Raw genomic sequence first — 14,725 nt, forward strand, 5'->3', positions numbered from 1 at the left:
TGTTAGTCCAGTGGTTAAGACTCCGCACTTCCACTGCAGGGGGAATGGGTTTGATCCCTGGTCAGGGAACTAAGATCCCACATGCCACAGCTTGGCCAAAAAAAAAAATCTAGGATCCCACCTGCCCTGCGGCACAGCAAGAAAAAACAAAACAAAACAAAAAAAGGTTGTCTTTGTCTGCCTATACGTATTTTCAAAATTGTCTTTAACAAACCACTTATTACTTTTAAAATGAAAAAAACCCTTAAAAATCCTTAAAATATTATTAAAATCCTATTCATTCTTCAAAAAAATACCTACCTCAAATGCTGTCTCTTCCATACCCCATTCATTTACTCAGAATTGTTTCTCTAACTTCTAAGCTTTAGCAATGCTTTATAAATTCTATTATAGCATTTAACAAATTGTACCTTCTGTTATAGCTATTTCTATAAATCATGTTCCATTCACTAAAATATAAACTCCTCAAAGGTAGAACAGTCTCTTTTGTATCTTTGTTCATACATTGATTCAACAAACATATATTAGTACCTACCATGTGCCAAGCACAGTGCTAGGCAATGAAAAATACAGCCTTCCTATCATCCTTCAAGATACTCACAGTTTAGTACGTAGAGTCAAGGAAACAGGTGTGTGCATGTACAGACCATTGCAATAGAATGTAATAAATGCTAAGATGGAGGTATGCATCCATTGCAGTGGAAGCACAGAATAAGAGTACCTGGCATAGCCTGGGGAGTCTGGGAGGGCCTTTTAGCCAGATTATTTGATTGAATCTTGAAGGATGAGAAAGAAATAACCAGACGAAAAAGGGCAATCAGAACAGAGGAAGGTAAATGTGACAAAGTCTAGAACTGAGAGAAAGTAAATGAGTTAAGGGAACTGCATGTTCTTTTATAAAGGTAGTAGTATAAGAAGCCTGTTAGAGAGAGATGTGGGTTAGGAAGGGAACAAATTATGAACGACCACAGCGATCCTGGCACTAAATCCCAGCAAGGACAGATTGGATATGGTCATGAATTCCAGGCTCCACAGAGGCTGACTCAAGCAAAACCCTCTTATATTATCAAACTTGTTCTTAATGATCTCTTAAAAGGTTAGATTCTATGTCATTCCAGTGCTACCAAGTTAACCTTAAGTAAAAGAATGTGGAGTCTTCCTCTATTTGGCCTCTTCCTTTTTATCTTCCTTTTGTTTACACTTAATCTTTTTGGTATATATATAACAATGATCCAATGTCCCTGAATTTTTCTCCCTTTCTGGACATGGGTATTTAGCTTCTTTTTATAATACAGTATAGCATAGCAAGTAAAAGCATTTACTTTGAAGCCAGGCAGAACTTGCTTAGAATCCTAGCTCCTTTACTGTCCACGTGACCTTAGGCAGGTTATTTAATATCTTTAACTTTCAATTTTCCCATTTGTAAAATGGGAATAATAGTTTCAATATTACTATAAGGATTTAACAAGATAATGTATGTAAAACACTTAGCACATAGTGTCTGGCACATAATATGTCCAATAAATCATAGTTATTATTTTTATTATTATTCCTCCTTTGAAGCTGTATAAAGAGAATACAATCTAATGCAGAAAACTATGCCCTTAGTAATATCCCAACAATAAGTGCAGCTAGAAGTTTTACAGAATGCTTTCAGAATGTCTAGCACATAGGCAAATGATTTAATACCAAGCATAACTGAGTAAAAATTATTTTATGGGGACCAAAATAATGCAAAATACCTTATTATACAACCCTCTGATGGTTTGACTTAATTCAGGAATAAAACTAGAGCATCTAAGTGAGGAATGATGAACTACATATTTTTCAGGGACATCTCCCTAAATATTAGGCAGTAGAGATTTTGAGGTTAAACTATCTGAGAAGATCCTTAAGTATTTGGATAGTCTATGTTTCACTGATGGGCAGATCTATAAATTTAGAAAGCTAGCTGAGCTAGAGATACAACTGCTATGTACTTAGAAAAGTTTAGCAGCCTAAACTTGGTCAGAAGGCCACCCCAGTCTAAGGGACTGCCCACAAGATGGGCCAAGATTGTCTTTGCAAAAAAAAGGGAGGAGTTTAATTTAACATACAGATCAATGAGTAATGAAGGCTCCACAGTTACTGGGCATGAGACAACTTTGGCCTGAGGAAAAAATATTAAAGGTATTAACTATGTGCCCATTAGAACCTTAAACACACACAGACACACACACACACACACGCATGCATGCAAACACAAATACACATTCATGCATGCAAACACACACACCAAAAAACTAAGTAAGCACCCAGGACACCTTTAAGCAATATCTGGTGAACTCTCTAAAATAAACAGTTGCAAAATAGATGGGCCTCTAGGTCATGCAGTAAGTTGATGGGTTGAGTTGGGGATGGGTACAGGAATGACTCTTCTTCATCCATAAGTGGCATTAAGTTATTAAAATATAAGTTAGAAGAAAGAACATATTCCATTTTCCTTCACTGAAAACTGTTGAATGATCTTTCAAGAGAGCCTGATTTTTTTTTTTTTTTTTTTGGCTGTGTTGGGTCTTTGTTGCTGCACGCGGCCTTTTCTCTAGTTGTGGCGAGCGGGGGCTACTCTTCGCTGGGGTGAGCGGGCTTCTCATTGCAGTGGCTTCTCTTGTTGCGGAGCACGGGCTCTAGGTGCGCGGGCTTCAGTAGTTGCGGCACGTGGGCTCAGTAGTTGTGGTTCACAGGCTCTAGAGCGCAGGCTCAGTAGTTGTGGCACACGGGCCTAGTTGCTCGGCGGCATGTGGGATCTTCCCGGACCAGGGCTGGAACCTGTGTCCCCTGCATTGGCAGGTGGATTCTTTTTTTTTCTTAATTTTTAAATTTAATTGTATTTATTTTTTTATACAGCAGGTTCTTATTAGTCATCAGTTTTATACACATCAGTGTATACATGTCAATCCGAATCGCCCAATTCATCACACCACCATCCCCACCCCCCCGCCGCTTTCCCCCTTTGGTGTCCATACGTTTGTTCTCTACATCTGTGTCTCAGCTTCTGCCCTGCAAACCAGTTCATCTGTACCATTTTCCTAGGTTACACATACATGCGTTAATATACGGTATTTGTTTTTCTCTTTCTGACTTACTTCACTCTGTATGACAGTCTCTAGATCCATCCACGTCTATGTGGATGACTCAATTTCGTTCCTTTTTATGGCTGAGTAGTATTCCATTGTATATATGTATCACATCTTCTGTATCCATTCATCTGTCGATGGACATCTAGGTTGCTTCCATGACCTGGCTATTGTAAACAGTGCTGCAATGAACATTGGGGTGCATGTGTCTTTTTGAATTATGGTTTTCTCAGGGTATATGCCCAGTAGTGGGATTGCTGGATCATATGATAATTCTATTTTTAGTTTTTTAAGGAACCTCCATGCTGTTCTCCAGAGTGGCTGTATCAATTTACATTCCCACCAACAGTGCAAGAGGGTTCCCTTTTCTCCACACCCTCTCCAGCATTTGTTGTTTGTAGATTTTCTGATGATGCCCATTCTAACTGGTGTGAGGTGATACCTCATTGTAGTTTTGATTTGCATTTCTCTAATAATTAGTGATGTTGAGCAGCTTTTCATGTGCTTCTTGGCCATCTGTATGTCTTCTTTGGTGAAATGTCTATTTAGGTCTTCTGCCCATTTTTGGATCGGGTTGTTTGTTTTTTAATATTGAGCTGCACAAACTGTTTATATATTTTGGAGATAAATGCTTTGTCCGTTGATTCGTTTGCAAATATTTTCTCCCATTCTGAGGGTTGTCTTTTCGTCTTGTTTATGGTTTCCTTTGCTGTGCAAAAGCTTTTTTCTTTTTTTTTTTTAAAGTGAATCACGCTGTATGGACACAGCAGGGTTTTTTTGTTTCTTTTGTTGTTGTTTTTTTTAAGAAGATGTTGTGGGTAGGAGTTTATTAATTTATTTATTTATATTTGCTGTGTTCAGTCTTCATTTCTGTGCGAGGGCTTTCTCTAGTTGTGGCAAGTGGGGGCCACTCTTCATCACGGTGCGCGGGTCTCTCACTATTGCAGCCTCTCTTGTTGCAGCCCTGCAGACCAGGGCTCGAACCCGTGTCCCCTGCATTAGCAGGCAGACTCTTAACCACTGCGCCACGAGGGAAGCCCCAGTGCAAAAGCTTTTAAGTTTCATTAGGTCCCATTTGTTTATTTTTGTTTTTATTTCCATTACTCTAGGAGGTGGACCAAAAAAAGATCTTGCTGTGATTTATGTCAAAGAATGTTCTTCCTATGTTTTCCTCTAAGAGTTTTATAGTGTCCAGTCTTACATTTAGGTCTCTAATCCATTTTGAGTTTATTTTTGTGTATGGTGTTATGGAGTGTCCTAATTTCATTCTTTACATGTAGCTGTCCAGTTTTCCCAGCACCACTTATTGAAGAGACTGTCTTTTCTCCATTGTATATCCTTGCCTCCTTTGTCATAGATTAATTGACCATAGGTGCATGGGTTTATCTCTGGGCTTTTTATCTTGTTCCATTGATATATGTTTCTGTTTTTGTGCCAATACCATATTGTCTTGATTACTGTAGCTTTGTAGTATAGTCTGAAGTCAGGGAGTCTGATTCCTCCAGCTCCATTTTTCTTTCTCAAGATTGCTTTGGCTATTCGGGGTCTTTTGTGTCTCCATACAAATTTTAAGATTTTTTGTTCTAGTTCCGTAAAAAATGCCATTGGTAATTTGATAGGGATTGCATTGAATCTGTAGATTGCTTTGGATAGTATAGTCATTTTCACAATATTGATTCTTCCAATCCAAGAACATGGTATATATCTCTCCATCTTTGGTATCATCTTTAATTTCTTTCGTCAGTGTCTTATAGTTTTCTGCATAGAGGTCTTTTGTCTCCCTAGGTAGGTTTATTCCTAGGTATTTTATTCTTATTGTTGCAATGGTAAATGGGAGTGTTTCCTTAATTTCTCTTTCAGATTTTTCATCATTAGTGTATAGGAATGCAAGAGATTTCTGTGCATTAATTTTGTATCCTGCAACTTTACCAAATTCATTGATTAGCTCTAGTAGTTTTCTGGTGGCATCTTAAGGATTCTCTATGTATAGTATCATATCATCTGCTAACAGTGACAGTTTTATTTCTTCTTTTCCAACTTGTATTCCTTTTGTTTCTTTTTCTTCTCTGATTGCCGTGGCTAGGACTTCCAAAACCATGTTGAATAATAGTGGTGAGAGTGGACATCCTTGTCTCGTTCCTGATCTTAGAGGAAATGCTTTCAGTTTTTTACCATTGAGAATGATGTTTGCTGTGTGTTTGTCGTATATGCCCTTTATTATGTTGGGGTAGGTTCCCTCTATGCCCACTTTCTGGAGAGTTTTCTTCATAAATCAGTGTTGAATTTTGTCAAAAGCCTTTTCTGCATCTATTGAGATGATCATATGTTGTTGTTTTTTTTTGCGGTACACGGGCCTCTCACTGTTGCGGCCTCTCCTGTTGTGGAGCACAGGCTCCGGACGCGCAGGCTCAGTGGCCATGGCTCACGGGCCCAGCCGCTCTGCGGCATGTGGGATCTTCCCGGACCGGGGCAGAACCCGTGTCCCCAGCATGAGCAGGCGGACTCTCAACCACTGCACCACCAGGGAAGCCCGATCATATGGTTTTTATTCTTCAATTTGTTAATATGGGGTATCACATTGATTGATTTGTGTATATTGAAGAATCCTTGCCTCCCTGGGATAAATCCCACTTGATCATGGTGTATGATCCTTTTAATGTGTTGTTGGATTCTGTTTGCTAGTATTTTGTTGAGGATTTTTGCATCTATATTCATCAGTGATATTGGTCTGTAATTTTCTTTTTTTGTAGTATCTTTGTCTGCTTTTGGTATCAGGGTGATGGTGGCCTCATAGAATGTGTTTGGGAGTGTGCCTTCCTCTGCAATTTTTTGGAAGAGTTTGAGAAGGATGGGTGTTAGCTCTTCTCTAAATGTTTGATAGAATTCACCTGCGAAACCATCTAGTCCTGGACTTTTCTTTGTTGGAAGATTTTTTTTTTTTTTTTTTTTTTTTGCGGTATGCGGGCCTCACTGTTGTGGCCTCTCCCGCTGCGGAGCACAGGCTCCGGACGCGCAGGCCCAGCGGCCACGGCTCACGGGCCCAGCCGCTCCGCGGCACGCGGGATCCTCCCGGACCGGGGCACGAACCCGCGCCCCCTGCATCGGCAGGCGGACTCCCAACCACCGCACCACCATGGAAGCCCCTGTTGGAAGATTTTTAATCACAGTTTCAATTTCATTACTTGTGATTGGTCTGTTCATATTTTCTGTTTCTTCTGGTTCAGTCTAGGAAGGCTATACCTTTCTAAGAATTTGTCCATTTCTTTCAGCTTGTCCATTTTATTGGCATAGAGTTGCTTGTAGTAGTCTCTTAGGATGCTTTGTATTTCTGTGGTGTCTGTTGTAATTTCTCCTTTTTCATTTCTAATTTTATTGATTTGAGTCCTCTCCCTCTTTTCTTGATGAGTCTGGCTAATAGTTTATCAATTTTGTTTATCTTTTCAAAGAACCAGCTTTTAGTTTTATTGATCTTTGCTATTGCTTTCTTTGTTTCTATTTCATTTATTTCTGCTCTGATCTTTATGATTTCTTTCCTTCTGCTAACTTTGGGTTTTGTTTGTTCTTCTCTCTCTAGTTCCTTTAGGTGTAAGGTTAGATTGTTTATGTGAGGTTTTTCTTGTTTCTTGAGGTAGGCTTGTATAGCTATAAATTTTCCTCTTAGAACTGCTCTTGCCACATCCCATAGGTTTTGGATCATCGTGTTTTCATTGTCAGTTGTCTCTAGGTATTTTTTGATTTCCTCCTTGATTTCTTCAGTGATCTCTTGGTTATTTAGTAACGTATTGTTTAGCCTCCATGTGTTTGTGTTTTTTTACATTTTTCTCCCTGTAATTCATTTCTAATCTCATAGCGTTGTGGTCAGAAAAGATGCTTGATATGATTTCAATTTTCTTAAATTTACTGAGGCTTGATTTGTGACCCAAGATGTGATCTATCCTGGAGAATGTTCCATGCACACTTGAGAAGAAAGTGTAATCTGCTGTTTTTGAATGGAATGTCCTATAAATATCAATTAAATCTACCTGGTCTATTGTGTCATTTAAAGCTTCTGTTTCCTTATTTATTTTCATTTTGGATGATCTGTCCATTGGTGTAAGTGAGGTGTTAAAGTCCCCCACTATTATTGTGTTACTGTTGATTTCCTCTTTTAGAGCTGTTAGCAGTTGCCTTATGTATTGAGGTGCTCCTATGTTGGGTGCATATATATTTATAATTGGTATATCTTGTTCTTGGATTGATCCCTTGATCATTATGTAGTGTCCTTCCTTGTCTCTTGTAACATTCATTATTTTAAAGTCTATTTTATCTGATATGAGTATTGCTACTCTAGCTTTCTTTTGATTTCCATTTGCATGGAATATCTTTTTCCATCCCTTCACTTTCAGTCTGTATGTGTCCCTAGGTCTGAAGTGGGTCTCTTGTAGACAGCATTTAGATGGGTCCTGTTTTTGTATCCATTCAGCAAGGCTGTGTCTTTTGGTTGGAGCATTTAATCCATTTACGTTTAAGGTAATTATTGATAGGTATGTTCCTATGACCATTTTCTTAATTGTTTTGGGTTTGTTTTTGTAGGTCCTTTTCTTTTCTTGTGTTTCCCACTTAGAGAAGTTCCTTTAGCATTTGTTATAGAGCTGGTTTGGTGGCGCTGAATTCTCTTAGCTTTTGCTTGTCTGTGAAGATTTTGATTTCTCCATCGAATCTGAATAAGATCCTTGCCAGGTAGAGTAATCTTGGTTGTAGTTTCTTTCCTTTCATCACTTTAAATATGTCATGCCACTCCCTTCTGGCTTGTAGAGTTTCTGCTGAGAAATCAGCTGTTAACCTTATGTGAGTTCCCTTGTATGTTATTTGTCATTTTTCCCTTGCTGCTTTCAATAATTTTTCTTTGTCTTTAATTTTTGCCAATTTGATTACTATGTGTCTCAGTGTGTTTCACCTTGGGTTTATCCTGTATGGGACTCACTGCGCTTCCTGGACTTGGGTGGCTATTTCCTTCCATGTTAGGGAAGTTTTCGACTATAATCTCTTCAAATATTTTCTTGGGTCCTTTCTCTCTCTCTTCTCCTTCTGGGACCCCTATAATGTGAATGTTGTTGCATTTAATGTTGTCCCAGAGGTCTCTTAGGCTGTCTTCATTTCTTTTCATTCTTTTTTCTTTATTCTGTTCCGCAGCAGTGAATTCCACCATTCTGTCTTCTAGGTCACTTATCCGTTCTTCTGCCTCAGTTATTCTGCTATTGATACCTTCTAGTGTAGTTTTCATTTCAGTTATTGTATTGTTCATCTCTGTTTGTTTGTTCTTTAATTCTTCTAGGTCTTTGTTAAACATTTCTTGCATCTTCTCGATCTTTGCCTCCATTCTGTTTCCAAGGTCCTGGATCATGTTTACTATCATTGTTCTGAATTCTTTTTCTGGAAGGTTTCCTATCTCCATTTCATTTAGTTGTTTTTCTGGGGTTTTATCTTGTTCCTTCATCTGGTATATAGCCTTCTGCCTTTTCATCTTGCCTATCTTTCTGTGAATGTGGTTTTTGTTCCACAGGCTGCAGGATTGTAGTTCTTCTTGCTTCTTCTCACCCTGTAGCCTACTAGTGTTGGAGGGTCTCCTGCAGAGGCAGGGGGTGGCTGTGGCTCACTGCAGGGACAAGGACACTGGCAGCAGAAGTTCTGGGAAGTACTCCTTGGCGTGAGCCCTCCCAGAGTCTGGCAGGTGGATTCTTAACCACTGTGCCACCAGGGAAGCCTGAGCCTGATCCTAAAGTAGAGTTAGGGTAAATGTTTTATACTAAACATTGTAGGAATTTATATTAAATTAATACATACTGCCTCTTCTCCATGGAATCTAAGGCTGAAAAAATGATGTAAAAAGAAAAAAGTTATAGCCTAGTGGTTTTCCTTAGAGATTTCTCTATAAAGAGATTAAGAATGTGCATATTGGTTTATAACTCAGAACAGGTATTTATTACACCACTTCACTGAAATCACTCTTGCCTAGATTGCCACTCACTTCCATCTTGCCTCATTAAACAGTTTTCAAAGTCTCACCTTACCTGTCCTCTTAACATTTGATATATAATTACTCTCTCCTTTCGGAAACACTCTTTATTCGACTTTCAGGGGACCACATTTTCCTGGTTTTCTTCCTGCTCTACTTACTTCTCAGTCTCCTGAGTTCCTTAGTTCCTTTTATTACTTCTTGCTTATAAATATTAGACTTCCCCAGGCCTCAGTTCCCCCTCTCTCTAGGCTCACTCCTTAAGTAATCTCATTTAGTCTCATGGTTTTAAACACCAGGTATGTGCTGATGACTCTCACCTTTGTATCTTTAGCCCTAATCTCTCCCCTGAGCTCCAGATTCCATGTCCAGCAGTCTACCAGCTGTGTGTCTATAGGTCTCTTTAACTTAACATGTTCAAAATAGAACTCTTGACTCCCTGCTACTGCCCCAATTTTCCCCATCTTAGTAAATGCCAACAGCACTTACCCCAGGCCAAAAAACATTGGAGCCATCTCTTCTTTCTTCATATGATACCCTACATCTAAACCATCAGCAAATCCTGTCATTTCTACCATCATTAAATTATCCCAAACCTTATCACTTCTCAGTATCTCTACTGTTACCACTCTAGTTCAGGCCACTGTCCATCTCTGTCTATTGCAGTATATCTCCCAACTGATAATCACTTTCCCTCTTGTTTGCCTGTAGTCAATCCTCTACACTGTAGCCAGAATGAGCTTTTTTAAATCAGAAAGCAGATGTTATTACTCTCCTACTCCAAACCCTCTAATGGCTTTCCTTCACACTCAGAATAAGACCCACATGTGTTAAAAGTGGGACATTATCTGGTTTCAGCCTGCCTCTCCAACCACCTCTCCAATTGCTTTCCCCTCTCTCACTGATATCTAGGTACACTAGCCTTGTTGTTGTTTCCCAGACACACCAAGCTGATTCCCAACTCTTTTCCCAGATTTTTGCATCACTTGCATCTTCAGTTTACTTAGGTCTTTGCTCAAGTATTTCCTCAGATAAGCATCCCCTGACTACATCATCTAAAATGTAGCCCTGGGGACTTCCCTGGTGGTCCAGTGGTTTGAACTCTGCGCTTTCACTGCTGGGCCCTGGTTCAATCCCTGGTTGGGGAACTAAGATCCTGCAAGCCACACGGCATTGGCCAAATAATAAAATAAAATAAAATAAATAAATAAATTTTTTAAAATGTAGCCCGGATTCCCAACACTCTGTATCCCTTACTCTTTATTTTTCTTTATAGTACTTATCATATCATATCATATCATATCATATTACCTATTTCTTTGTTTATTATATGTTTCCCATATAGAATGCATAGGCTTCAAAAAGACTTTGTCTACCTTGTTTACTTCCATAATCCTAACGCCTAGAATAGTGTCTGGCACAGCCTAAGAAGTTCAAGGCTGCAATTTATTACAAAGGAAATTGGCATATATTTTAGAAGGAATATCTAATAAGTTAGTAGTCTATAATATGCAGGGAGAAGGTAGGGGGACAAACCGTCTTGCTTTGTCACTGACTAAGGGGTTTCCCAGGCCATAGGACTTTATTTTTAAAACCAGGACAATCCTAGGGAAAGTGGAACTGTTGGTCACCCTAGAAAAACACTACATACTTTTAAAGGGGATGGACTCTACTTGAGTCAAATCAGATGGACTTATACTCGGATAAGAACAAAAATAGCTACCTCTACTTGTTGAGCATTTACTACAGACACTGTGCAAGCACTTTAAATACATTTTCTCATTTAATTTTTAAGGTAATCTATGAGATAGCATTTTATCCCCATAACACAGAATAGGAAACTCCTGATACTGAGAGAGTTAAGAAACTTGCCCAGAATTGAACAGTTTGAGTGAAAGGGCTATAGAGTTGATAAAAATAAACAACTTGGTAAGGACTGGAATGAGCATTTGGAACTGACCTTGAACAGTTCTGAAGACAAGAATTTGTCCTCAAATATTTTTTTAGCTTGAGATTTTTAAGCAGCTGTATTTTTAAAAGGAGGGTTAGCAGTACTCCGCCAAAAAAGAAGTCTGGGATCTACAAAGTTTGGGACAGTTGATCTTGTCCAGATACAGAGTGGGATCTAGGACTCCTAGCTCTCACTGACTGAGTTCATATTACTACTCCTAAGAGCCTCAATTCAACTTTCATTACCAGAACTTAAGTCTAAACTCAGCTTATCTAAAATTTTTTACCTTGTTTTTAGGCAGTGAAATAACTATATAGTAAGATATAGCAATATACTAATTATATAAGATCCTGGATGTTCTAGTTTGAATTTCATTCCCCATACTACCTCTCTCACAGGAAGAGAGTATAAAAGTTAGAGTAGGCTTTGGAATAAAACAACCCTAGATTTGAACCCTTGATTCACAATTAACCATCTGTGTGACTTTGGGCAAGCCACCTTACCTCTGCCGGTTTTTCTCTTTAGTAAAAAGAAGATAATACCTACCTCACAGGATGATGATTAAATGAGATAATATATGTTAAGCTGCTTAGCACAGAGTAAGTGCTCAATAAGTGGTGGCTATTGATATTAATAATAATAGCTTAGCCAGAATTTATTATTGCTTTTGCTTATCAAACTGGATACTAAAAAAGCACTGCACATCCATTGATGAGAGGTGACAGCGGAGTTTGGATTTGATTCTCAAGGTGTTGGTGAGGCATTAAAGGATTTTGAGCAGGGGAGTGGCAATAAATGAAAGGAATCAAAAAAAGGAGCCCAGGGAATTCCCTGGAGGTCCAGTGGTTAGGACTTGGCACTTTCACTGCTGAGGGCCCTGGTTCAATTGCTGGTCAATCCCATAAGACGCTTGGTGTGGCCAAAAAAAGAAAAAGAAGGGAGCCCATAAGAGAGTTTAAGAAAGAGTGACCATAGAGAGAAGAGAAAATCAGGACACAGTAGTATCTTAAAGCCAAGAGAGAAGTGAGGTGAGAGTAGACAACTGTGTTAAATGGTACAAGAGAGAGACAAATAAGACCAGAAGAGTCCAGTGAATGGCTGATACATAGAACATTTAAGGCCTATTGAAGCACAGTTATTTTAAATTATGCCACTTATCTTCTTCCAATAGTCCAGCATTTCTTAGTTTCTCCACTGCATGCAAAAACACAACCTTCCTTTGAGTCCTGAGCAAAAGTTTGCAATGGCTTCCCTCTGCCTATGGACTTAAACAAGTTCCTCAGTCTGCTGTTCTAAGCTCCGCACAATACGGCCCCAAACCAACTTTCTATCTTCTTTTCACACTACTCCCCTAAAGATGTTGTTTTCCCTTCAACTAAATTTCCTGTTGCTCTCCAAATACCAACACAGTATTTCATGCTTTTATTTGTATACTAGTTATAGCACAATTCATACAGAATATGAATTCTGCCTCATATTATAATTATTTGTACACCTACAATTATAAAATCTCAGAATCATAAAAAACTTCACAAGTCATTTCTCTTACAAGAATTTTGTCAATTTTTTCACTAGTATGTGAAAAAGGGAGAAAAAAGAATATTTTGGTAAATCTTTCATAAATCTAAATTTATTTGTCTCAAAGGACTATACTTAAATTAGAGGCTATGTCCTCTTAAGTTTTGTTTTTGGTGTTAACATGTCCTTTCTTTTACAATTTGATGGTGATAATAAAGGGTTTTGGTTTTTTTAATGTCTGTACTTGCTAACTTAAAAACTGGTAACTTTATGTCAATCTGCAAAATTTTTTGAAATTCTCAAAGTCCATGAAATGAAAAAGTGAGGAACCACTGATCTCCTCTAACCCTTATCTGACCCATGAATTCCCCCTGCAACATCTCTGACAAATTATGTACATCTCTAATTGAACACTTCCAGTGCCACGGAGCTCATCTTTTCCCAAGGTAGCATATTCCATTTTTTACAGCTTTAACTATGAGCAAGTCTTACCTTATCTCAGCTCCACTTCCAGGTCAAAAAGGTGTTTGAGGGCTTCCCTGGTGGCGCAGTGGTTGAGAATCCGCCTGCAGATGCAGGGGACATGGGTTCGTGCCCTCGTCCGGGAAGATCCCACATGCTGCAGAGCGGCTGGGCCCGGCCGCTGACCTTGCGCGTCCGGAGCCTGTGGGAGAGGCCACAACAGGGAGAGGCCCGCGTACCGCAAAAAAAAAAAAAAAAAAAAGGTGTTTGAGAGCTCTCTTTTTGAGAATCCCCTGCCCTGTGCCTTTTCCATAGTGGTCTCTCAAAAATCTTTCTTAATTGACACTCTCTAAAGAAATTGAAGTTTGACAGGGAATCATCACCTATGATCCTATTATGCAAAAACACTTAAAGATGGGGTCTTGGAAAGGATAATAAAACTCTTTCCCTGCAGAAGTAGGAGGATTTAAAGGTTTAGGATGGAGCTTATATTGTTTTCCTTAGGTATTAAATCTATTCATTAATATAGCATTAAAACCTACCAAACCATCCTTTGAAAATTGCCTAAAAGCCCTGGGGAAATTATTATATTATTTTGTTCTAACTTTGTTTTACAGCTTTTCATATATAATCTCTTTAGGAGAAAAGCAATCTAAGAGATAAAAAGTTGATAATGTGATTTGATTATATTCATTTGTAATTTTGTGTTACTTCTTTTTCTAAAGCTGGGGCCTCAACTTTGGTGACCAAGGATATATACGGATGGCAAGAAATAGTGGAAATCACTGTGGGATTGCTAGTTTTCCCTCTTACCCGGAAATCTAGAGGACCTCTTTGTTTTATAACAATTCGAGAAAGAAGAAACACTTTCTCACAATTTAATTTTACCTGCTGTAACCAGTAGAAATGTGTGTCATGATCAATGTATATTTACTGTACTAACAGAAAATATAGTTTGATTCATCTACTTTTTTAACTTTGCAGATCTTGGGGAAAAGTTTGCTAAGTAAATTAATAATGTACTATAGATATAACTGTATGAAAATTGGTCAACCTGAGATAATCTGTCATGTTTTTCATTGTCTTATTTTATTTGTCCTTTTAAGTCCCCTGATATCCTGCTGAACCTCGATGGCATATAGATGCTTAATAAATAACTGCCTTTTCAACTTTGTATCATTACCATGAGGCAGGAGACAGATGGGCCCCCAGGGCATGGGAATAACAGGACAATTGAGAGAGGAGTCTGGGCCCTGCCCACATAGAAGATAAGAGACCACATATTTCTCATTCCTGAAGTCAGGAGAACCCCCCCCCCACTACACATGCGCAGAAAGGCTCCTTGGAGGTCAAAAGGAGAGTGATGCCAAGTGGCCAAATCTACCCATAGGCCTCTTCGGTAGAATCCATCTTGGCTAAGAGATGTGCATGCACACATGGGAAAATCCTGAGCTATACCAAATTCAGACTTTGAATCAGGCAAATCAAAATGATTGGCCTAAGGAAACCTGGAAAAAATGCCCCATATAAGTGATTTAAACTGCCACCAGGGCACGACTCTTTCTGAGCCCGCTCGTGTGTCTATCCACACGTACTGCACTTTTTTCTGCAAATAAATACTTGTTTCACTACTTTCCATCTTTGTGGGAATTCCTTTTCTGCAACGGCGCAGGGCCCGGGCCT

General features: G+C 38.9%; 1 protein-coding gene across 1 annotated transcript in view; it reads left to right on the forward strand.

Moving 5' to 3' along the window:
* CTSS (cathepsin S) overlaps positions 1 to 14,678 on the forward strand; it is a 28,796-nt gene extending 14,118 nt beyond the window's left edge. The window contains exon 8 of the mRNA XM_004285160.4: positions 13,768 to 14,678. Within this exon, the coding sequence (XP_004285208.1) occupies positions 13,768 to 13,867 (100 nt within the window). The 3' untranslated portion in view covers positions 13,868 to 14,678. The remainder of the gene's footprint in view (positions 1 to 13,767) is intronic.
* The last annotated feature ends 47 nt before the right edge of the window (positions 14,679 to 14,725 follow it).

Source organism: Orcinus orca, chromosome 1 (assembly GCF_937001465.1).
Source record: "Orcinus orca chromosome 1, mOrcOrc1.1, whole genome shotgun sequence".
NCBI lineage: Eukaryota > Metazoa > Chordata > Mammalia > Artiodactyla > Delphinidae > Orcinus > Orcinus orca.